Here is a 25,459-nt window from a genome sequence, read left to right as displayed (position 1 = left end):
GCACTTGGATGCATAACTGAGAGAGGGTTAGTCCATGGAAATGGATTGAATGGGAGTGACAGACAACATTACTTTTCTTGACAATTAACAGACACTAATAATTGTAATAATAATGGGGTCTAATGAGTAGGCTACCGTAGTGTCACAGCCCGGAATTAAGACTTTAATTCTGCAGAAACATGACAGTAAAGGTGGTTTAGTACCACCTATTTGCAAACTGAGCTTTTCTAAAGATATTTACAATTGTATATGTGATATTTCTCTTTGCTTTATTAGATCAGAATGGTCATTTTGCTTGTAATGTTGAATATAAGTTTGTTAAAAATCCAAATATGAAAAGCAGTCTGAATAGGGATTGTAACTGAATGCATAAAATGTTTTCCTTTCAGCTTAAAATTGTGTCTAATTTGACACAGCCCTAACAAAGTGATATTTGCTTCACTCAGGGTCTGAAACCTTATTTTGTAAATGTATACGCAGATATGCCTGACTATTTAAAAGGCCCATAACCAGTTTTTGTATTGTATCAGTGCAGACATAGGAACGATTTAGGACATTAGGTTGATTTAGACTGTGTGATACATGATATAATCACATTAGTTAATTAAATATTTTTTTTGCTTTTCATTTAATGTTTCATCTTGGAAACAAATTGATGATTATGAAGTGATTATTTTGTCTAATTAATTTTTTTGCTCTTTATAATACCATTGTGATGTTAAGAGAAGCAATACTGCCGCACATGATGACTTCTATATAATCATATTTACAGCATACATATTTGAAAATTGTGTTAAATTGGAAACAATAATGCATAGATACAGTAAATGCAATATCTGATTGTTCTTATGTTATTTTGTTGTCCCCATTTCCATGCGGTTAACATTGTGCTTACCGAGGGTTTAATGGTGATTTTATTTGGATTTTTTCTATCCTTAAGTGTGGGATAAAGTCTTCCCTTTAACAGTCTGACTGTTATATGAAAAAGGTTTTGAAAACTTCCTTTTTCGTTTGTCCTGTTTTTAGAATGACAGGTATATGACAGGGAAAGAAGTGATTATTATGCAGCAATGTTCACACACTGTATTTGCATGTTTGGCCAATAGTATATAGCATCAGTGTGCTGTTTCACAAACATTTGGAAAGTTTTGAAATGTACACACAGTACTTCAAATCTCTTACGACCCAACATTGTGCAACTTGTCGTCTGACAATATGTCGCAATAAATAATCCACTGTTTACATATGATTAAATGGGTTTATTAAATGACTGTGTTAACTGCAACCTTGGTTAGAAATGTCACCTTTAGAGAATGACAATTGTATTGTTGCAGATGTTTTTAATTTCCTTAACCCTTAAATCTTAATAGCATAAATGTTACAAATAAAATATACTGGAAATATTTGTGTTTTTTAAAACCGTTTTTAAACAGATGTTTTAGTATTTTTAACACTTTTAATTAAAAGGTGCAAACTTTTTTCCCCAGACAGGACATTTCCTAAATGTCTGAATAATGGCGGCAAACAAAGCAAAATGGGACACATGAGATTACAATAAAGACCCTTATTAGTAAAACTAATCAATAATATATCTATCTATCTATCTATCTATCTATCTATCTATCTATCTATCTATCTGTCTGTCTGTCTGTCTGTCGATCTGTGTGTGTGTGTGTGTGTGTGATGGAACAAAAAATACATTTATAATGGAATTTATACATACATACAACTAAATAAATAAATAATGAATCAATGCACCAATAATATAAGAGCAGCCTTTTCATACATCTTCCAATAAATTAAAGTCTCTTATCATTTTATGCCAGCAAATTTGCAGGCCTTTTTACTCTTGATATAATTTATATGATGGAAAATAGTTACAAACAAAATACAGAGAAATTATGTTTTGTCTTCAGTTCATACACTTACGTTTATAAATAAAAATGACAGAATAAACACTACATTACTGAGGAAATTCTGTATTTTGTCAACATTCCAAATACAATATGGTTTCTAAAAAGTAGGCAGTGATGAGACCTTTATTTCTAACTAATAACATATTCCCAAAAAATATTTGAGTGCATACAATAAAAGAAAAGTCTCCATGTCAAGTCTTAAGAAATGCACTTTTGTATTCCATTAAATAGGCCTATATTTTTTATTAGACATTAAACATAACATAAAACATTTACAACTATAACTAACAAGACATCCAAAAGATAAAACAAAAGGATTGGGTTTACAATACTGGAAATGTATATATTGTGTTATAGCCTACATTACATTACGTAACATTATATATGTTACGTAATGATATATTGTTACGTAAGATACATATAAATATTAAACCATATTTTAAACCACAATGCGTAAAAATTACGTAAAAATTACGTTAAATAATTTTCGACCTCCATTGGCCAACAGCGCGTACGAGGTATCTAGTGTTTATATATATATCTATGGTTTACCCAACATAAACTGAGGCGGTAAAACGCGCTTCTCAAAATGGAGCTATAGGGTTGCCGTAGCCGTGTGTTTGGTGGGTGGGACAAATACAAAGGCAAGCAGGTCAAGAGGAGGAGAAACCACGTGTGACAGCCAGGCTGAGTTGAGAACTGCCCTTCTCGAGTCAAGTTGTTTTTGTAATATCTCTGGATGTAACTAGCCATTCCGTCTGACGGAAGGCCATTCAGCAGACCCTCATCACAGCTTTCAGCAACGGACATCTGTTGCTAACTCTGAAACCAAACTAGCATTCTGGGAAACGAATCATGGTTAGCAAGACGGATGACATCCCAGCATCAGTTCCCGTTGATCTTGCCCGGGAAGGCGAGACAGCAAACAGCAAAGACAGCAGTAAGGAGACAGCCTTGAAGGATCCATGTGCTTGCGGTATGTGAGCTTTAAAGCAGTTTGCACTGTAGCATGCAGCCACAAAGGCAGACATCACTGAGCTCTCACTGATCTTGTCGTATTTTAACACAAGTCACTTTTGGGTAAATCAGTGTTGAGATCTGATGTATGATTGACTGGAACTGGATAGAGGTCAAAGGGAAATAGGTATCAAAGGACATAAACTGGCACAGTCCCGCAGGGGTGTCTGCTTTACACCCATAAACACCATTGTGTTTCTGAATGGGGGAAGTAGGTGCTTTCATTGTGCTCACAACCTTGTGCAGGCCATTACTTTTTAAGTCTTAATAAGTTCTGCTCTTGATTTAGATCTTATCTTGCTGCTTGGTGTAGATAAACTTATTCACAGCTTGGTTCTCAATATTATATTTTCTGTAAGAAGGCAGGTTGTCAAACTAAAATTGACTTAAAATGTCCTTGCAGTGTCAGTCTTTTGTTATTACTGGCTAAATATTGTTTGAATTATCTTTTAGTGGTTGAACAATTTCTGTCCAATTAAATGTTTTAAAGCTGAGCAATTAAGTTTAATTAACCCCGATTTGTGCTATTTTAATGGGAGGCCAGACTAATATAAGCTAGTAGGATGGTGAACTTTTGCAAAGGTTAATCTAAGGTGTCTGTTTACTCAGGCAATAGTCTTTTGCATGAGTACACACAGAAGTGACAAAAAGGTGTTTATTGTAATTTCATGTGTCCCATTTACATTCAGCAGTACTACGGTTCATTGAAATTGTCTAATAAAGTAGTTTATGCTCATAAAATGACTATTGCAATATAATACGAAGTAAATGACAATAGAATAACAGACGTTCAACAAGACATGTTTACTCTCTGCCTCACGACTATGTGTAGCTCTTAAACGTGAACGCTAGAGATTTACTCGTTATTTACAAGGTAACTTTCATTATCATCATCAGTGTAAAGTGTAGCTGTGTGTGAGGAGATCTTGACGCACATGTTCTGTAACAGCGCGCATAACACGAATAAACTGAAGGTCACCTTCAGTGGGACGAAACCATTGAGCCGGAGAGAGGAGAGCGAGGTTTTACTACGATCTGAATTTTAAATGGCCCTGCATTGAATACTTTTGATGGCCAAAATAACTTATTATATCGTGAAGTTTATAAAATGTTCTTGAACGAAATCTCGTATTAGCAATGTATAGCTTGTTTAAACGCGCGCGTGTGTGTATCGGCCCCCCCTCCTGTTTTCATTCAGGAAAGTGTTGCGCTCCTCGACCCGGATGCGGAAGTAGCTACGCATGGAAAGTCATCATGGTGCATGTATGCCGATAGAAGGTTATTGCTACCAGTTAAATATAGTGGGATCTGTTTTGGTAAGTGTTGGGATTACACACTTTGCCTTGCACGTAGGGGCGATCCTGTAATTTACGACTTATTTTCAAGCTAACGTTACATGCTGTCATTAAATCGTTTTAGAGCAAATAGCCGGCTGCTTGCACACTGTCAGTTAGCTAACTGCTGCAATCCGTGTCACATTTAAGGAGACCTTGGAAGAGGCTGACAGTCGTTATGGGACCTGACAGCTGTGGAATTGGTCATTCTGACAATACGTTTAATATGTTGAATTTGATGCTCGGGATGGTGACTGATGTGATCTCTCTGATCTGTGAATTTTCTGGCTGGAAAATAGCTGTCTTTGTGCATTTGACATGATTTGTATGCAATTGCATTATGATTATACACGCAATAAATATGAATAAAGCCATGTAAGAAGATGGTTAGACCATATTTGGTTTGTTACTCTGTTTTATTGCTAATCTGCATCTGCATCAGCCTCATTCCACATTTTTAATCAAATCCTTTTGAAGATGCATCTTTTTCTTTTTGCACATAAAGATATGTTATTTTGCATATAATGGGTCCTCAAAGGGGAGGGAGGCTATGTTGTACTGTATGTATAATCATGGCTGTGTACTTTTTACATAATTTATATTACAAGGATCACTTCCTGCAGCTTTTGTATTGTCGGTGCCAAATGTTCAGACACCACGCTCTGTTGTCCCAACACATCAAAGGGGATCTGAATGGGCTGCAGTCTCACTTACGCCACCATAATCTCAGTTGTGATAATGTCTGGCAGGAGTCCCTTGTGTGTGACTGCAGTGCAGGTTTAACTGCCAATTTGTGCTGCCTCCATTTAGTAAAATATATATTTTTTGGGATTGTTGTTTAAGTGTTATTGTTGTCACAATGGGACTTTGCACTTGCCTTTCGCTTTAGCATAGGACAAACTAGAAGTTTGGCTAGTTAGGAGTGTAATATATATCTGTCCTCACCCCTCTGAATGATTTACCTGCATATAGTTGCAAATTAATCGTCATGGTTTTATTTCTATACTGAAGTTCTTTGAACCTCTGCATCAGTGCCATATGTGTTAATGTATTAAACTAGATTGTGATGGGCTTAAAAGGAAAAAGGATGGAGTGAAGTCTTTGAACATGTTCGACTGTTATAGGGAGATTAGCATGTCAGTATAGCCTAATGTAAACTGTTTTCATCTGATCCTCCAGCCTTTCAAATTCACTGAATGTGGCGTGCACCTGGACTTCACCCAGTGGGAGGGAGGACTAAAGGACAGGGGGATTGACTTTGGGGTTGTGCAATGCCAAGGCACAAACCTCATACACTCTTTGTTCTATTTAAAAGTCAGCCATTTTTGTGATGCAATTCTCTGGATTGCCCGGCTTGAAATAATTTTAGGGCAGTGGTTCTCAACCAGGAGCCCGGGGCCCACTAGGGGACGCCAGCAAACTTCCAAGGAGAAGTCGAGATGATTTAAAAAAACAAAAAAACAAAACAAAAAACATTTTCACAAAAAAGACACAAATCTTTTTTTTGATGAAATACATAATCCTTGTCCAGTAAATCTTGATTAACTAGAAAAGTCATGGGGCATTCAAATATTGTCGTGGACGACGGGGGGCCTTGAAATCAAAAAGGTTGAGAACCACTGCTTTAGGTTGTAGTTTTCCATTTGTAAAAAAAACTGATTTCAGTGATGTATTTTCATTTTCGTTATTCTGATCAAGGTTATTAGTTAACTAAAACGAAAACCATAAACATTTTAGTTTATCCATCAATTTATTTCAGCTAGATGCAAAGGCAACATTTTTCATTTGCATTTGATTTCAGTTGATGTATGCACTAAATAAAATGTCAATTAATGAAAATTAATAAAAACTATACTGTGACCCTGAGACATATAAAAATTAAAATGAAAATGGAAAATATAAAAATAATAACTTTTTTTTGTGTGTGCCCAAAATACTTTTGAGTACACACTCCATTTACAGAATTCCCTGTTCAAATTTTGTGTTAGCAGCTCCTATACTTAGAACCACCTATCCTAATGCTCATGATTAGATTTGGATTGGATTGGGGGAGATCCGTGTAAACACTCAATCTAGAGCAAGATAAAATACCCATATGGTGCCGCTAGGTCTGAAGAAACAGTCGGTTTCGGGTTGAACTGAAGATGACTGCTGTAAGTGACTGAAAGGAAGCACAAGCTCCACATTCCATTTAGTCAGTGAAAATAAATGACTCATTACATGCTATTTACACTTAGGCATACGTATTTAACACATAAATATGTGGATTGGGGAATTTTGTGAAATCTGTTTGATCTGCCTCGTGCCTCCCCTGTGGTCCTCTGTGTCTGAAGTGTGAGAGCAGCTGCTTGTTGTCATAGCCGTGACCATTGAGGAGAGCCAAGGACAAGCTGCAGTTGTCTTAAGCAAACAGTGTATTTTATCTGTGGGTTATGGCCGAGACAGCTGTGGCATTGGAAAACATGTCTGCCTGGGCTGGAATCTCAAATCATTGTCATCTTATTCAGTTTAGTGTATCACAAAACATGCCGCCTCAGCAGATCTGTTTGAGTGAATCAGTCAGTAAGGCAGAAGGGACCTACTCAGACAATTGAGTCAGATGATATTGCAGCGCCACATTCATTCAGCCGGAGAGCGTGCCGGGAATGATTGCCCCCCGAGACCCAGGACTTAAACTGTTGCCGTGGAGATCTCCATGGCAGCTCGGCATTGCGCAGTGGGAGCTGTATTGTGTACAGTGTGTGAAGTGTCACAGGCCCTCAGAAGATGACCCGGTGTGTGTGCTAGTTGGCTGACCTACTGGTAAAAATCCACTAGCCTTATTCAACTCCTTCAGGCTAAGCAGTACCTGTGAAACGACAAGCTAAGTGATTAGTGAGATTACTGTTGTGAGTAACGTCCTTTGTGAAACTATAGAGGGTTGTAATTAATGAATTAAGATAACTAATATAATGATTATTGGAAAAGGTTTTTTTTATTATTGTTTTGATTATTTATATACTATTATAGTATTAATAGTTTGAATTGGCTTTATATTGTCAGATTTTCAGTTTTCATTTTAATTATAGTTGAAGGTTTAGTAATTGTGTTATGTGCTTTTGTCATTTTATTATTTAAATGTCTTTTCTTTTTTTTCAGTTTAAATAATTTTAGTACTTAAACTTTTCTACTAGTTGTTGCAGAGGGAGGATTTCTCATTTTCATTTTATTTTGTTGCATTTTTATTTTATTTTTTTCATCCAATTTTGTTTTTGTTTATTTCAATTACTGAAAATGATTTAGTTTTAGTTAACAATAACAAAACTTTATTAAATATGAGTGATCAATGAGCAATTAATCAGGGCTTTAGGTTAAAAAAAAGAAAAAAGACTTCGGCTCCTGAAATTAAACATTTAAGATCCTTTTTTCTAAAGTTTTTTTTTTTAAATAAATTATTATGATAATATATTAAATTGACAATACTATACTTTTTCATATAAAATAATATTTTAATAATAATATATAAATTCATATCATATGAACTATGGTGTTTTCTAGTTGTATGTGGTATAAAGTAGTTCCCATTGTATGCCTTCACTCTAGGGATCTTGATTATATTTGTACGGTTTTCAGTTGTTGTTGTTTTTTTAAATTTTTACATGTGTGTCTTATTTACTCGTTGTATGAACAACACCTCAGTAAACAGACTCGCGTAAGTCTTACAAACCTACATTTAGAGGTTTACATGACAGATAAATGACTTCCGGTTTAGTGAGGGAGTCAGTTGTGGATGAGTGATTCAGTCTGATTCTAATCACTAATCACAAACAAGTTTGAAACTGTTTTATGATACTTTGATTAACTGGTTCATAATAATTATTTAACTTTAATAATTATAACATAATAATTGTAATTAACTAACGCCACCTTCACAAGATTAAAATATATCAAAACTTCATACATTTTCTGAAAGTTAAACTAAAATATAAATTATTGTAACACTTTTATTCCTCTACCCACAGGACACCGTGGGGACACAGCAGTAATGAACGGGGACGCTGGTCACGATCAGGCCGAGGAGGCCGACTCCAAGCAGGATGGCAGTGCCGATGCAGACCTTGCAGAGGATGCCAACGAACAGGAAGTGATCGTAATTCAAGACACTGGCTTCACTGTGAAGATCCAAGCACCTGGAACCGAACCCTTTGACCTTCAGGTAATTCCTGTTCTTGCACTGACTTCACATCACAGACATTTGTAACAAAATATTGTAACAAAATCTGTGGTTCCTACTCAGGTGTCACCGCAAGAGATGGTGCAAGAGATCCATCAAGTACTGATGGACCGCGAGGACACCTGCCACCGCACCTGCTTCTCCTTGCAGCTCGACGGCAACGTACTTGACAACTTTGCTGAGCTCAAGTCCATTGAGGGCCTGCAGGAAAGCTCCCTTCTCAAAGTGGTCGAAGGTACAATTCGAGACCTTCTATCATAAGTATACCTCTCATTTGAAGGTACTGAGCTTTCAACGTTTCTGTTTCCGTACTGTAGAGCCCTACACAGTGCGTGAAGCTCGCATTCACGTCCGTCACATCAGAGACCTGCTGAAGAGTCTTGATCCATCAGACGCTTATAATGGAGTGGACTGCAACTCCCTCTCGTTCCTCAGTGTCTTCACGGATGGAGATCTTGGAGGTCTGTGACAGGAAGAATGTGAGGTCTTAAATGGTTTCTAGGAGATTGACAGCTGGTATTCAATTGCCTGTTTGCTCTTACCTTCCGCAGATACTGGGAGACGCAAAAAGAAGGGCAGTGAACTTGAGCAGATTGATTGCACACCACCTGAACACATTCTGCCAGGCAGCAAAGAGCGTCCTTTAGTTCCCCTTCAGCCACAGAACAAAGACTGGAAGGTGAGAGCAGATTACAGATTTTTGCCATGACTCTTTCATTATGTCTTGCTTTTGTTTTGAGATTTTAGTTTACTTTTGCCTTGTCCTCTGTCTACAGCCTATGCAGTGCCTGAAGGTCTTGACAATGAGTGGCTGGAACCCACCGCCTGGCAATAGGAAGATGCACGGAGACCTTATGTATCTGTACATCGTGACTGTTGAGGACAGACACGTCAGCATCACTGCCTCCACCCGCGGATTCTACCTCAATCAGTAAGCTAATTTATTACGCTGCCCTCATGAATACTTAATTCCGATGGGCAATGTGGCATTTCATGATCAGTTGTAGAGTGCAGTAGTTGGGTTCCAATTTTCTTCATTTTTAAAGGTAGGGTAGGCAAATTTAGGAGTGGCTTGCAATAGCATGTTAGCTTTGAAAGCTTGAGATCCCACCCTCCCTTCAGAGCATCTCCAAACGCCTTCTTCAAAACACATGAACGCACATCAGAGTTTGCAAAGCGTCATGAGACGAGAGATGGCGTTAAACTACCTCAAATCTCAAAGCACATAATATTACAATAATAATGTACGTAAACAACTTAAAGAGCACTGACCTGTACCACCTGACTGCTTTGCCGTTGATAGTGTTGCCACTGAAACGCATAAATAAATGTAAAAAAAAATAATTCGGTCCTCTGTGACAGACGTCTGTCTAACTCTGCATAGCATGAAACGCGCTGATGTCGTGTGATGTCTGCGCGGAGGTATGAAAATACGTACGTTGACAGGCAGGCAGGACATCCTATTATTGCATTCGGACTGAATGCAGTGATTGGACGAACATTTTGTGGTCCTACGCCTTCCATAGACAATGTATATACAGGGTGGCCGCGGGTCCTTAAAGTCTTAAAATGTCTTAAATAAAGTTTTCCTAATAAAATGCCTTAAAAAGTATTAAAATGTCTTAAATTTAGATTCGATAGGTCTTAAATATTTCTGGTCACGTTACCGCTAAAATGTCTCCAGTCTGACGGACCTAATGTCCGTCAAATAACCAGTGAAGCATCAAATTCGCGTCTATTCGCGTCTTTGCATTGACTTTGTATGTAATCTACTCGCGCAAACAATTCAATTCGCGTTTGGTTTGAACACACCATAAGAGACGCTGGCGCGACCACAACAGTGCCCAACATCAAATGGCAAACGTATAATGCAAGCGGAACGAAACTGCTCGTTATTGTGTGGTTGAAGGACCGTTTATCAGTTTGGACCAGTGCAGCGCGAGCCGATCGTGATCATGCGACACTGTTACTACACAGCGCTAATAAGAGATACAGTAAAGAAAGCATTTGAATTCACCACCGAACTGACAGAAGTAATAACATCGCTGCGAGATATAGTGAGTAGCATTCATATGTCTCCGTTATTAACGGATCAAACAGCGCTGACATGGAAACCTGGAAGAAACATTGTGCCATGAATGAACTATCAGTGTCCACAGATCAGCAACATTCACCATGGATTTACTGTAGTAACAACACTAACTGCAACCATAGAAGTTTGGCAGGAATAGTAGGCTATAATGCCTTCAAGTAACATTACGTCGGTTTTATTTTGACATTATGAATACAATTGCTGCCCTCAAATGTTAATCTGAACTAAAATAATCCTTTGTTTATAACTACTACAATATGACATTTCATTTTTTCCAAGGAGCTGTTTTGTTTTATATGCTCCTAAGAAGAGTCAATTATAGCTCTAGAATTGCTCAAAGTAAAAAAAATATCATACTTTATGATGTTAGTTTTAATATAAAAAAGAATAAAAAATTTAAATCAAGGAAATTTCTCTGGCATTTATTTCTTTATGCTGTATCAAAAATGTACCGAACCAAACCGAACCATGACACAAGTGTATCGTATCGAACTGAACCGTGAATTTTGTGAACCGCTACACCCCTAATATATACGCATGTAATATAATGTGTATTTCCATCACAGGTTTGGTCTTAAATTTCATTCAAAGTGGCATTAAAAAGGTCTTAAAAAGTCTTAAATTTAACTTGTTCATATCTGTAGACACCCTGATATACATATGAATACATTTAGACGACTCAATTAGTGAAAAGACTTTCAACCAGCATAACAAAAAAAAATTCTAGAACAAATCGCCTACCTTGCCTTCATTGATAACTTATAAATAAACCTTTAAAACCAGGCCTACTTTGAGCTACGAGGTTGTTAACCAATGTTATATGCTTTTGTTGAAGCCATCAGCCTGCATTATTTCAATAATTCATACAGTCTTTGTTATATTATAATAATGTGATGCCTATATTCATTTGTAGCATGTAAAATGATTGCTTTTAGTGTTTATTTTTAATTTATTTTTGACAAAATAGTGTAGAATTGTAATATTATTGGTGATTTGTCGCAGGTCCACAACTTATATCTTCAGCCCCAAGCCAGCCAACCCCAGCTTCCTCAGCCACTCTCTCGTGGAACTGCTGAGTCAGATTAGCCCTACCTTCAAGAAGAACTTCACTGCTCTGCAAAAGAAGAGGTAATACATTATTAATACCACTTTAGTTTACCTTTCACTTATGTTTGGATTAAACTGATAAAGAACTCCTTTTGCGGAAACCGGCTCTAGCCTGTTTAAAGAATCATGAACCATTTTATCTCAGCTAGTCCACGTTTGCACTTAGTATTAACATCCTAATCAGGAGTGTGACAAAGGACACCTGGGAGCAGCAGCATGCCAGCTTACTTTACTGTGCATTATCAACATACAGTAACGCTATGATGTCGCAAGTCATATGTGGTCACAAAATCAGAAATCCTCCCTTCAGGGAAGTCTGGTGTCGTTAAGACAAAGCTGCTTGTTTTCAAACTTTTTTTTATTTACTGAAACTTGGGAGTATTGAGATATTTAAATGAATTAATCATGATTCATTTTGTGACTTCAGAAGTTTCAAGAACGTATGTTCTTCAGTAAAAACGATAGTTATTATATGATTTCAGTTTACATCTTGATTTAGCATTTTAGCTTAGATTCAAGAATATTTAATAATTTAAATCCATTGATGTCATCCTGTGGCCCCCTTTGATTGTTTGCTGAGGCCCCCTAGTTGAGAACATCTGGTCTAAATGTTTATTTGTGTCAGTTTTAGAGGCCTTTTTTTCTCCCACCATCTTCATTTATGTTATGTCATGTTATTGATACTAGGGTACAAAGACATCCGTTTGAGAGAATAGCTACTCCCTTCCAAGTGTACAGCTGGACTGCACCACAGATTGACCATGCCATGGACTGTGTGAGAGCTGAGGATGCCTACACCTCCCGCCTGGGTTATGAAGAGCACATACCTGGCCAAGTATGTCCTACAAAGCTTTAATTTTGAGTGGATTTTTTTTTTATAGGGCTATTCAAATGTTCTTGTTCTCTATGATAGACTAGAGACTGGAACGAAGAGCTCCAGACAACCAGAGAACTTTCTCGTAAGAACCTCCCTGAGCGCCTGCTGAGAGAACGAGCCATATTCAAGGTGAACATACCAGCACTAGTTTCAGAACAAGTATGTTTTCACTTGATCAGTTATTCAGCTCACCAACGCACTTCTGTTCCTCAGGTTCATAGCGACTTTGCTGCTGCGGCGACGCGTGGTGCGATGGCAGTGATCGATGGCAATGTCATGGCGATCAATCCTGGAGAGGAGACGCGTATGCAGATGTTCATCTGGAACAACATTTTCTTCAGCTTGGGCTTTGACGTACGTGACCACTACAGGGAGCTGGGCGGGGACGCTGCCGCCCACACCGCCCCCACAAACGACTTGAACGGGGTGAGGGCATACAGTGCTGTGGACGTGGAGGGGCTCTACACCCTGGGCACGGTGGTGGTGGACTACAGAGGTTACCGTGTAACCGCTCAGTCCATCATTCCTGGCATCTTGGAGCGGGAGCAAGAGCAGAGTGTCATCTATGGCTCCATTGACTTCGGCAAGACCGTAGTGTCCCATCCCAAGTATCTGGAGTTTTTGGAGAAGACCAGCCGCCCCCTGAAGGTGCAGCGGCATGCTGTTCTCAACGAGAAAGACGCCTCTGTAGAGCTTTGCTCTTCTGTGGAGTGTAAGGGTATCATTGGCAATGATGGGCGCCATTACATCCTGGACCTATTGCGTACCTTCCCTCCTGACCTCAACTTCCTGCCAGTGGAAGAAGAAGAGCTCACGGCCGAGAGCCAGAAGCTGGGTTTCCCTCGGCTACATCGCCATCGCCTGGCTTGCTTGCGCCAGGAGCTCATTGAGGCCTTTGTAGAGCACAGGTGTGTTCCTGCTACTTGATCAACATGCTCCATCAAATCTGAGTAAAGTTGCTCTCCCATTTGTTGTATGGTTTGTGTACCACTTTCAGGTTCCAAAAAGTCACCTTAAAATGATCTCATAAGAATGAAGCAACATACTTTGTTGTTAATCATTATATATCTTTATATATTTTATAATAATAATCATCATGATTAATATTTTTGCTAGTACAAAATTAAACAAAGAAAAATAGGTAAAGATGTTATTATTATCCGTAACTAGTATAAAATTAAAAGTAAATGGTAAAGAGTAAAAAAGAAAATGACCCATTTTACCTTTTAATTTTGTACTGGCTACTACTACTACTACTACTACTACTACTACTAATAATAATAATTGTTATTAATATTATTAGTAACTTGCGTATCTCTCTATCCATCTATCTATCTATAAATATAAATGACATATAATAAATAATTATGTATTTAATTTGATAATTATCTAATTTACATAGATTTAAAAATGTTGTTAATAGTTAAAGGTAAAATAATAATGATATTATTATTGTTAATATTATAATTTTTTATTCTTAGTAACTAGAAAGTAAACTATATGTAAATAATTACATATTTAAAGTAAATATTTACATATATTTTAGTTTAGTTCGTGATTTTTGTAATGGTTACTATAAAAAATATATATAACTATTACCACAATTAAAAAGTAAAAAACAATCCACAATAAAATGTAATAATCTCTATTCTACACACATTTTCTAAGTATTTAGTCTTCTCCTTAATTGCTAATTTCTTGAACGTCCTGAAGGCTAGTTTGTCGGTGGTTGTAAACATGTCATCCTCTTGTGCCTCAGATATCTCCTCTTCATGAAGATGGCAGCACTCCAGCTGATGCAGCAGAAAGCAAACAAAGACAAGACCGCAGCCCTGCATGACACGAGCACTGCAGATGTGGAGTCTGAAAGCAAACCGCAGGCTCTTGAAGCATCTGAAAAGGTTCCTGACGACAAGCCAACCTCTCCAACTTCCTCTGAATCCACTCTGACCCCCGATGACTCAGAGGCAACGACTGTGTCCGAAAACTCTGCTCCTGAGAACCAGGAAGCCCCAGCTGATCAGAAAGCCCAAGTTCCTACTGCAAACACCAATGGTACTCATGAGCCTTCAGCTCCAGAGAGGCAGAATGGAGGGTGTGATAGTCTCTTGGAGGGTAAGGAAGCTGATGAAATAATTCCTGGACTTGCCCAAGCTAAAGAGCTGGCCGAGTCCTTAGCAGCAGAAGATGGATCAGGTATTGGTACGTCCTGTGAGCGACCGAAAAGAGCATGAGAGGGAACAAGAGCAAGAGCTGGTAGAGACATGCACTCATACAGCTTTTTTGTTTTTATCTTAGCTTCATCTGAGTTCTGTCATCAACTCATTAGATGTCCTGCTGTTGTCTTTTTCATTTGCTATCTGTGTTTATTCAGTGCATCTCTCCTCTTGCTGTGTGCTCATGTTCTCTCTGAGACTCATTAACGGAGACGAGGATCTCCTAGATTGGCTTTATAGTAATCTGGCTCCACTGTGTTGGGACTTCAGTTTATTATCCCCACGTCTTCCTCCTGACGACACTCCCTTCTAATCTTTCTCTGTGGTGATTAGAAAACCTGAGTTTTACCGATTAAAACCAAATTCATTTATTGTGTGTTGGATTCATGTGTGGTGATAGTGGTTTTATAACCCTGATGTTAATTATGCTACTAATTGAAACCAGGGTTTTTCAAACTTTATATAGGTGTTTTAATTTAATATTTCAAATATGTTTGAATATTTGGGTTAATTTTCATTTATAAAATACATGTAATGTATAAAAATCAATTTGTGCTCCATTTATGAGATAATTTCAAAGGGGTCATGAATTGAGAAATCAAATTTTCCTTGATCTTTTGACATGTAAGAGATCATTCGTACTATCAAAACATCCTGCAACAGCTTTTATTGAAACCAAGTTCAGACTAGTTTTTGGCATCGGCTACAATGCTCATCGCTGCAACCTTTCATTCCACTTGAGTAGATCTAAATTAAATGCCATCAACACTTTTCACGATTAGTTTATCTTGACAGCTGTAATAGTAAAAATGTAGTAAAAGTTTGAGAGAGTTCCACATGTAATACTTATTTCAAATGCAAAGATGTTAGCCAGTCACAGAAGTGAGCGTTTACACTGGAGTCTCACAGCAGACACAACAACAAAGCGTTCAAATCAGTGCGCTAAAATCAGGGTAGAAAGTGGACTTTTATTTCTAAATGATGACAATTTTTTTATGTAAAAATTGTACCTCCAATTACACTTCAGGAAATATTTTAAAAGAATAAAAAATTGCCGTTCATGACCCCTTTAAATTGACTCAATGTCTTTTGTAGACCACCAGTTTGAAAACCTCTGCTTCAACCAAACACCTTATCATGGTTATCAATCATTTTGTTTTCTTAATTTGTGATCGCTTTTAAAATGATTTATTTTAGTGTTGCTTATATGGTGAATTAATTGACATTTAGTGGAACATTTGCTTTTCGCAGACCCTAAAAGTCGAGAGGTGGTCCTCAACGCCTGTAAAGCTGTAGGCTCCATCAGCAACACCTCTTTTGACATTCGCTTCAATCCAGATATCTTCTCTCCAGGTATAGTGTATTCTTTTTAGTGTGTGTGTGTGATTTGTCTTTTTAACAATATGGGCAAAGTTGGTCACATGACCTCATCCATCTCTTACAGGAGTACGGTTCCCAGATGACAGCGCTGAGGACATCCAGAAACAGAAGCAGCTTCTCAAAGAGGCGGCAGCCTTCCTAGTGTCCTGCCAGATCCCTTCTTTTGTTAGTGATTTAATCTATCTAAAATATGGATGAAGGCATATACACTTTTGGAAAGTGTTTTTAGAATATATTAATTTGGCTGCTGAATGGTTTTTACCTTTGTGCACAGGTAAAAGACTGTTTAGATCACAGCTCTTTGCCTATGGATGGAGCAACAATGATAGAAGCACTTCATCAGCGTGGCATTAATGTGCGTTATCTTGGTACTGTGCTGGAGTTTGTGGACAACATGCCTGCAAAAGCACAACTTGAACACATCTATGTAAGTGAAGGATAATTTGGTAGCACTTTATTATACAGTCCTGTTCCGCGTGTACTTATTATAGTTACTACATACATACTATATACATATATACATACATACATACATACATAAAAACTATGGATTTAATTTATTTTGTTTGTGCATGCAGAGAATAGGAATCAGTGAGCTGATCACCAGATGTGCAAAGCATATCTTCAAAACATATCTTCAGGTAAGTTACTACTATGGTACATTGACAGGAATATCATGGTACATACATATTACTTCTGTTTTTTTGTACATGCATACTACTATTAAAAAGTTTGGGCTCTGTAAGATTTTTCTAAATGTTTTTTGAAATAAGTCACTTATGCTCAATAAGGCTGCATTTATTTGATTACAAATATAGTAAATTATATTTTGAAATATTACAATTTAAAATAACTGTTATATTTTAACATTTTTAAATATTTTATTATTTATTTATCCCATTTATTATTATTATAATATTTTTTCAAAGCTGAATCAGTGTCTCATGATCCTTCAGAAATCATTCTAATATGCTGATTTGCTGCTCAAGAAACATTTTATATTATTATCAAAGTTGAAAACGTTTGTGATGCATTATATTTTGTGGAAACTGTTTTCCAGGATTTTATTATTAATAGGTTTTTCATAGATTTTTGAAATAGAAATCATTATAAATGTGTGTGCTTTTACTTTTGATCAATTTATTGCATCCTTGCTGAATATAACATTTATTTTTCTTTCTTAATAACTCCACATTTTTGAACTATAGTGTACATATATAGCTTACCATATCTCTTTACCATGGTATTTACATGGTACTGTTGATTTATGGTATTGCCATGATATATTTTCAATAAAACAATGGCAGTACCATTGTACTTTTACTTTTGTAGCTGTTTATTATTCATTAGCATTTACCTTTGTGTTAATGCTTGTGTGTTTGTGATTTGCAGGGTGTGGAGCTCTCTGCTTTATCCGCTGCAGTGAGCCACTTCCTGAACTGCCTCCTGAGCTCTTTCCCAGATGCAGTGGCTCACCTTCCTGCAGATGAGCTGGTGTCCCGCAGAAAGAGCCGCAAGAGACGTAACCGTGTCCCCGGTGGAGGAGACAACACGACCTGGGCCAGCCTGACACCCAGTGAGCTGTGGAAGAATATTACCTCTGAAGCACAAAGCTACTATCACTTTAATCTGCAATGGTGAGAACTAGTAATATATAAGCACCCCTGGTTTTATTAACCTAGTATTCTGTAGACTAAAGGCCCTGATACACCAAGCTGATGGTTGATTGTCAACCATGTCAGGCCGTTGTTGAGTGTCTATCAGCTTAGTTTTTGCTGTGTGTTTTGCATCGTTGGGACTTGTTGAACTTTGTCTGTGGCTTTTTAGCCATTTGAGCATGTTGAAAATGTTGAATCAGCATTCGTTGGTGAGAGAGAAAACTCTGAAGTTCCTTGAAACGTGCAGCTTTATTCAATTGGTTGACGTAATTTCTACTGGAAGACAGTGTGGGACATATTGAGCAGCCCCTCCCCTTTTTTTAAATAGCCAATAGCATTTTGCTACAGCTGCATGGAGCACACTAGCTTATAGATAACCTTAAGACTAACATAATTAGAAAAAGCTAAAAAAACCCCATTTTGACCCCGCAGTGAAAGTGTGGACCAAGCAGTGGAGAAGTACAACTTGCAGAAGATCACACTGCTGAGGGAGATATCAGTCAAGACTGGCATTCAGGTAGTGCTGTTATCGATCTTGCTACGTGTCTCTGATGTGCTCCGTCTGGCCGGTACTGACAAGGCTTTCCTTTGTGCTTCCCCTGCAGATCTTAATAAAAGAGTACAACTTTGACAGCCGCCACAAGCCGGCCTTCACCGAGGAGGACATCCTGAATATCTTCCCCGTCGTGAAGCACGTCAACCCCAAAGCCTCAGATGCCTTCCATTTCTTCCAAAGCGGGCAGGCCAAGGTTCAGCAAGGTACCTTAAAACACATCATAAATGAACCTCCACAGACAATGATTTTGTTATGCTGATTGATGTCCTCGTTTCTTAGGCTTCCTAAAGGAGGGCTGTGAGCTCATCAACGAGGCATTGAACCTCTTCAACAATGTGTATGGAGCCATGCATGTGGAGATCTGTGCCTGCCTGCGCCTTCTGGCCCGACTCAACTACATCATGGGTGATCACCCTGAGGTACATCCCACAAACTATTACCATTTAAATGTTTGTATACAAAATACTGAATTTGTTTCAAATTATTTTAGGGCGTTTTCACACCTATAGATCGTTTGTTTTGTTCCAAAACAGGGACTTAATTTGTTAAAATGTTGCATTTTCTTCTCGGTTCAGTTCGCCTTCACAAGGCAACCTTTCAAAGCATACCAAATTGTGTTCACGCAAGTCACATGTGAGTAACTGCCCTCTTATGGTCAGTGTTTCGTCATACATCAAGATGATTTACAAGTTCGCTCCATGAGCTTATTGTTGCTTTATTTGTAACTGTCGAGACACGCAAACACTATATGAATGTAGCCGCCATTCCCGCTGTTAAATTATATATACATTCGTATTAATACTTCAGCAAATTCAAAGGCGCGTTCTCTCTGGATTTCCCTGCGCTGTCCAGAGGTTTACTGTGTCAAGACACACGCAAACACTATACGAATGTTATAATGCAGCTAGAGCAGGAATCAAGTCTTCATCGGGACAGCATTCTCGCACGGTAAAGTGCAATTACACAACATTCTAAGATGAAGGGGTGCTCTTTTGGTTTTCAACTGTGATAACTAATGTGTTCACTCACAGAATCACACACTACTGCTATTTATATAGTACATTTTCCGCTATGAATTGGTTCGTTGGTCCGTTTGGTCGGATTGGTTTCACACCTCAAGCGAACCGCCTCAGAGTTCGTTTGCAATCGGCCCGAGACCACCTCATTCAGACGGTCTTGGAGCGATTGTTTTGGTGCGGATCCAAGCGCGGTTGGCGTGTTCACATATGCTTCAATGAACCGAACCAAGAGAGAAAACGCACCAGGTTCCGAAACAAACGCTCAGGTGTGAAAGCACCCATAAAAACCTCAATTTTATACTCGTGCTTACTTTTTTTTTTAGATTAAATGGTTAGTAAGATTGAAATACATTACAATTTTTGTTCATTCTGCTTTGATCACAGGAATAAAATGTAAAAAAAAAAGAAAAGAAAAAAGTGATAGAATTTCTTTTTTTTTTATTGTATTTTTTTGCTATTTTTTGATCAAATAAATGCAACCTAAGAGACTACTTTCAAAAACATATGAAATCCCCCTAAACTTTTGATTGATAATGTTATTTAGTCTATGGTGTAATATAATCTAAATGTCTACATTTAATTTATTTAAAAAACTATTATTTTACAAAACTATTTTATTTATTATTTTGAAATAGAGTGCCCAGCATACAAATTTTTTATCTCTAATTTTACAGCTTTATTATTATTTGAAAGTTTTAACTATTATTCTAAAAATATATATATAAAAAAAAGAAAGAGTAGTTTTGTCAACACTAGTCTATTGATAATTCTTTAGGATTTAGTGATGCTGATTTTTCCTCCCCATCTTTTCAAGGCTCTGAGCAATCAGCAGAAGGCTGTCCTGATGAGTGAGAGAGCACTGGGTATTGAACACCCCAACACTATTCAAGAATATGTAAGTTTCTACATAATTTTCTGTACATATTTTATTTGTTGTGGTTGCTAAGGTTCGTTCTATTGCCCTTTCTTTAAACAAACCCTCTTTCAACACACACAAATCATGTGGTGTGCTGTTACTTTTCTAAGGGATAAGACATGAATAAACAGACGATAAAACTGGAAAGAAAATCCCATAGGCAAGCATTGAAGAATCTAGGCAACCGCCTGAAATGCTCTAACATGTACTCGTATTGCTCTTGCAATCACCAAGCAACAGCTTGGTAATCACTTACTAGCAGATAATCCGATCTGATACTGGCAAGAACCACTCAGATTTTCTTCAGAAACTGTACAAATGTTCTACTACAAACTCAAATGAAAGCAATAAATGAACCACAAACCAGTCTCTGTGATCTCTAAATGTTTCATGTTTGTTCTCCACAGATGCACTTAGCTTTGTACTGCTTTGCCAACGGCCAGCTGTCCACTGCCCTGAAGCTGCTGTACCGCGCTCGCTACCTCATGCTTGTGGTGTGTGGGGAGGACCATCCTGAAATGGCCCTGCTCGATGTAAGCCTAAAACATTTATTTTGATTTAGTGCTTAACCTGTGGCCATTCTTTGATTTGCAAAGAACTAAACCGAATGTTCTGACCTTCATTTGTTGATGATGTAAACCCTCTGAATTGTCGATGAGAGAAAATTGAATTCCTGTGGTCACTAAAGTTGAGGCAAGTGGAACAATGCCAATGTCTCACTGTGATCTTTTGTCTTTGACGTAGAGCAATATTGGTCTGGTGCTTCATGGTGTGATGGAGTATGACCTGTCTCTGCGTTTCCTGGAGAACGCCCTGGCCATCAATTCAAAATACCATGGTACACGATCCCTGAAAGTAGCCCTCAGGTACATGCGTCTGATTGCACACTAGTTCAAATTCGAGCTGGGTATTGACACGTATTTCACAATGCAATTGATTTGATTGCAATTCGATTATATTTAATATTTATTCGTTTGGCCATGTCAGGCACAATACATGTCACTTTTTCTTAAGTAAAACAATCTCTCAACTGAAGCTGTAAAATATACAGGGAAATCTGTCAGTTGGTACATTAATATAAAAGGTTAAAATTAACAACAGAGTCCACTCAAATAAAAACAGTTGTATACATACATTTAAATGGCAACTTTTTAATGATATAATTGTTTCTGCTCCAATTCTTCATTTAAATATAAACATTTAAATGGCGGCTGTCATAACTTGTTTTCGTGACAGATTTATTACAATAAATGAAACATCACTTAAAGGTTATGTAAAAAATTTAATGAATATGCAATATAGTGCATATTTTTATCAAAGTTCCCCTTTTTCAAGCTGAATAGCAAATTATGGACATTAAATAGCTTTCCTGAGGTAAATACTTGTGAAACCGTTTACAAGCTGTTTTATTGACGTCTTTCTGCGGTTGAAACACTTTGAGCGATAACATGAGACATGATAGATTACAGTAAGTTTTATTGTTTCTTTCAACATATCTTCTGGTGTTCATTCATGTTTATTTTGTGCTAAACTAGTAGTAAAGAGGAAGAGATATTCACGCCATATTAAAAAAATGTCAAAACGGCATTTATTGTTAGCTTTCAAATTGTCGATTTTATCAGGAAACTCAAAGACTGTTTCATATCAAAAGTAACAAAGCTTATTGTGATTTATTGAATGGGAGGTTATATTTAAGAATCGATATCGGTTCATCTAACTTATCAATATTGTCAACCCAGACCTAGTTCAAATCTTTTGTGTCATATGCAGTCAAAATGTGTAGTAATGTTCATCCTCTCTGTTCTTCTGCAGTCATCACCTGGTGGCCAGAGTTTATGAGAGCAAGGCGGAGTTTCGCTCTGCGCTGCAGCATGAGAAAGAGGGTTATACCATATACAAGAACCAGGTACAGTATATCAGACCTGCTATCCCATATAGATCGGACCTGATGTAATTTTAATGAGACATTTAAGGTGCAGTCATGTTAGTGAAATTCCAGAAAATTTAGCAGCCAAAGAAAGTCCATTGTCCAGTGTAGAAATATATGAAGCACTACTCGCACAGAAGTCACTATTAGATCATATCAAGCAGCCTTCTGTTGGTCAATCCACCAAATTCATGTGACCATCTCAAAGCCGTGGGGAAATGTTTTGCCCTGTGAAAATGTTTTGAAATGTGAAAATCCTGATGTTGTAGATTCCTATTGATTTTGCTCGTGAAAATTCACAAACAATGGTAAATGTCTGATAATGTACACTGATAATATCATAATAAATGTTAATGACTACACAATACACTTGTGTTTAAGGTTGGTGAAGGTCATGAAAAGACGAAGGAGAGCTCTGAGTACCTGAAGTACCTCACACAGCAGGCTGTGGCTCTACAGAGAACTATGAATGAGATCTACAAGAACGGATCAAACGCTAGCATAATGCCTCTCAAAGTCAGTCACACCTCTGCTGTCCTGGGCCTCGATGGCTAAACATTGTTACATGATCTTTTCAGGATCTTTGTTGATGGTTTATTTTATCTCTCTCTGTAGTTTACGGCACCAAACATGGCCAGTGTTCTGGAACAGCTTAATATCATCAATGGCATCATCTTTATTCCTCTCAGGTGAGTAAAGGTTTACACCGTTTTGTTTTGTTTATCAGTTTAAAGTCTTTAAAATATTTTGTCATGTTATATAATTTTAGTCCAATTTACCCAGAGTGAAATGGCATATCATTATTTTACAAAAACTTTAGATTTTTAACTGAACATTTTGTTTTCGAACAATTTTTTTAGGTAATTGAATCCTGTGATCAAAGCTGAATTTTCAGCATCATTACTCCAGTTTTCAGTGTCACATGATCCTTCAGAAATCATTCTAATATGATGATTTGGTGCTCAAGAAACATTTCTTATTATTATCAATCTTGAAAACAGTTGTATACAAAACATTTTCAGGATTCTTCGATGATTAGAAAGCAAAAAAAAAACAAAAAAAATTTTTGTTGTTATATTATGAATATTATGAATATTACAAAATTATGAATATTTTGTAACAGACCATTCAAAAGTTTGGGGTCAGTAAAATTTTCTGGGGTGGGTGGGGGAGAGAAATTATTTATTCAGCAAGTATGCATTCAATTGATCAAAAGTGACAGTAAAGACATTTATAATATTACAAAATATTTTTATTTCAAATAAATGCTGTTCTTTTGAACTTTCTATTCATCAAAGAATCCTGAAAATATAAAAAATAAACAACTGTTTTCAACATTGATAATAATGAGAAATGTTTCTTGAGCATCAAATAACATTAGAATGATTTCTGAAGGATCATGATTCTGAAAATTCAGCTTTGCATCACTGGAATAAATTACATTTTAAAATATATTCAAATAGGAAACCCTTTTTAAATTGTAATATTTCACTATATTACTGTTTTTACTGTATTTATCAAATAAATGCAGCCTTGGTGAGCAGAAGAGACTTAAAACATTTTTTTTTAAACTATATATATATATATATATATATATACACACACACACACACAAACACACACACACTTAATTCAAGCCATTGATTTCTTCACACAGCCAAAAGGACCTGGAAAATCTGAAGGCCGAGGTGCAGAGACGGCAGCTGATGCAGGATTCTGGGAAAATTGAGGAGCAGCAGGGTAGTCAGTTAGAGCTGGATGACAAGCTGCCAGTGGATGATTAACAAACCCAACCATACAGCCCCTCTCCATATGAGGAGGACACGATGCAGCAGCCATCTGTTTGAACCTGTGGACCTGAGAACTGAGCTGTCTAATCTAACCAATTCAATTTGAGCATAATGGGGAAGGGAGGACCAGGAACAGGAGACAAATAAAGTGTACAGAGTGTAGTTTGTAGCTGTAAAGAGAATGAAAGCAGATGTTTTACACGTGCAATTCAACAACATGACCCCTCGAGGTCTACCAGAGGAGGAAGCAGGAGAGAATGTAGTCCTTCCTCTGTGAGTTTGCAGAGATGAGGCTGGAGGTGACCAAGGATGACCATGACATTTTATACCAGAGCCTTATCCATCCATCCATCCATCCATCCATCCATCAACCCCATCTCTTACCTTCTCATCTGACCCCAGGATAAACCACAACCGTCCCAAACCAACCCACGAGTGTAGAGAGATCCTAAAAACACACCTCCTTATCTGAAAACTCAGGTGATTTCTACACTGCGCACCAGATGAGAGACGTTCACCGTACAATTCAACAGAGATATACATATGAGAATCATGGGCTTAAGAATGTACAGTTGAGAGGTCTAGTCTCAGGACCGAATGGTAGTATCGTGTCCCATACGTTATTTCTGTGCTCTCCGTGGCTTCTGCCTTTAGACAAAATCAGATCGATGCAACTTTACAGATGCGTGTTCTCATCCAATCATTTAAGATCGGTGGTGTCTGTAAAACAAGGAATCTTTTTGTAAAAGTACACGAGAAACCATTAGATCTTTCATGTAAACGTTAATTTAAGACATGTATTTTTTTATAGAAATACATCGGGAAGCTGTATAAAGCTTTGTCATGGGGGTTAGACAGGTGCTTGATTCATTTTGATTGAAATACTGATTTGAAATGTCCAGTTTAAACTCTTTTTCACTTTAAACGTGTGTATGTGTGCGTGTTTATGTATGTATGTATGTCTCTTTATGGTTATCCATGCTAGTGCAGAAACGGATTCTGAGGATTCCTCCAAAGCTGCTGCAACAGAACGAAATTATGATGATATTTTTATACAAACATCATTGATAACGGATGGACTCGTGCAACCTGTTAAGACGAAGATGGTAAAAATGTACTACTTGTAATGTGGTTTTGAGATAAGATCAATATATTCTCCAGAATAATTTAGCACACCGTTCAGGAGCTTGCGAGACTCGTGTTCCTCCCTAGCAGTATTTATTGCACTTTCCAGTGCTGAATTTTTGCGTGGTTTTCAAATAGGACCACCAAAGGAGGAATAAGATAGGCTGCTTCGATGTAACATACCAAACAAACAAAAAAAAAGATGATCAAGGATGATGTGTGTTTGCTTGTATACATGCTTTGTGTGTGTCCTGCAAATGTCAAAATTGTTGCTGTGTATGAAGCAATATGCTGGAACTAAGTGCACCTTGGATTA

At 37.4% G+C, this 25,459-nt stretch overlaps 1 protein-coding gene across 5 annotated transcripts; it reads left to right on the top strand.

Moving 5' to 3' along the window:
- The first annotated feature begins 2,521 nt into the window (after positions 1-2,521).
- cluha (clustered mitochondria (cluA/CLU1) homolog a) lies at positions 2,522-25,350 on the top strand. 5 transcript variants are annotated; one of them, XM_084419036.1, is made up of 26 exons: positions 2,522-2,892; positions 8,269-8,462; positions 8,544-8,715; positions 8,798-8,941; positions 9,032-9,159; positions 9,257-9,411; positions 11,575-11,700; positions 12,367-12,514; positions 12,593-12,685; positions 12,770-13,464; positions 14,316-14,758; positions 16,024-16,125; positions 16,217-16,317; positions 16,427-16,579; positions 16,731-16,793; positions 17,545-17,789; positions 18,243-18,327; positions 18,416-18,569; positions 18,646-18,785; positions 20,200-20,280; positions 20,709-20,834; positions 21,046-21,167; positions 22,114-22,207; positions 22,610-22,744; positions 22,844-22,917; positions 23,886-25,350. In XM_084419036.1, exons 1-26 carry the CDS (start codon positions 2,772-2,774, stop codon positions 24,010-24,012), a joined length of 4,221 nt encoding a protein of 1,406 aa, XP_084275162.1. In that variant the 5' UTR covers positions 2,522-2,771; the 3' UTR covers positions 24,013-25,350. The 5 variants fall into 5 exon arrangements, with proteins under 5 accessions (XP_084275162.1, XP_084275165.1, XP_084275163.1 ...); XM_084419039.1 differs by having other exon boundaries at positions 2,546-2,892; positions 14,316-14,671; XM_084419037.1 differs by having other exon boundaries at positions 2,606-2,892; positions 14,316-14,752.
- Positions 25,351-25,459: the final 109 nt, after the last annotated feature.

Source organism: Rutilus rutilus (genome assembly GCF_951802725.1).
Source record: "Rutilus rutilus genome assembly, chromosome: 9".
Taxonomy (NCBI): domain Eukaryota; kingdom Metazoa; phylum Chordata; class Actinopteri; order Cypriniformes; family Leuciscidae; genus Rutilus; species Rutilus rutilus.
This window is presented reverse-complemented; position numbering and strand designations above follow the sequence as displayed.

Excerpts from the sequence above, each read along its gene's own strand:
- cluha (XM_084419036.1), top strand. The coding sequence starts at position 2,772 with ATGGTTAGCAAGACGGATGACATCCCAGCATCAGTTCCCGTTGATCTT. Across the intron at positions 2,893-8,268 it reads GAAGGATCCATGTGCTTGCG|GACACCGTGGGGACACAGCA; the intron begins GTATGTGAGCTT and ends CTCTACCCACAG. Across the intron at positions 12,686-12,769 it reads GAGAACGAGCCATATTCAAG|GTTCATAGCGACTTTGCTGC; the intron begins GTGAACATACCA and ends TCTGTTCCTCAG.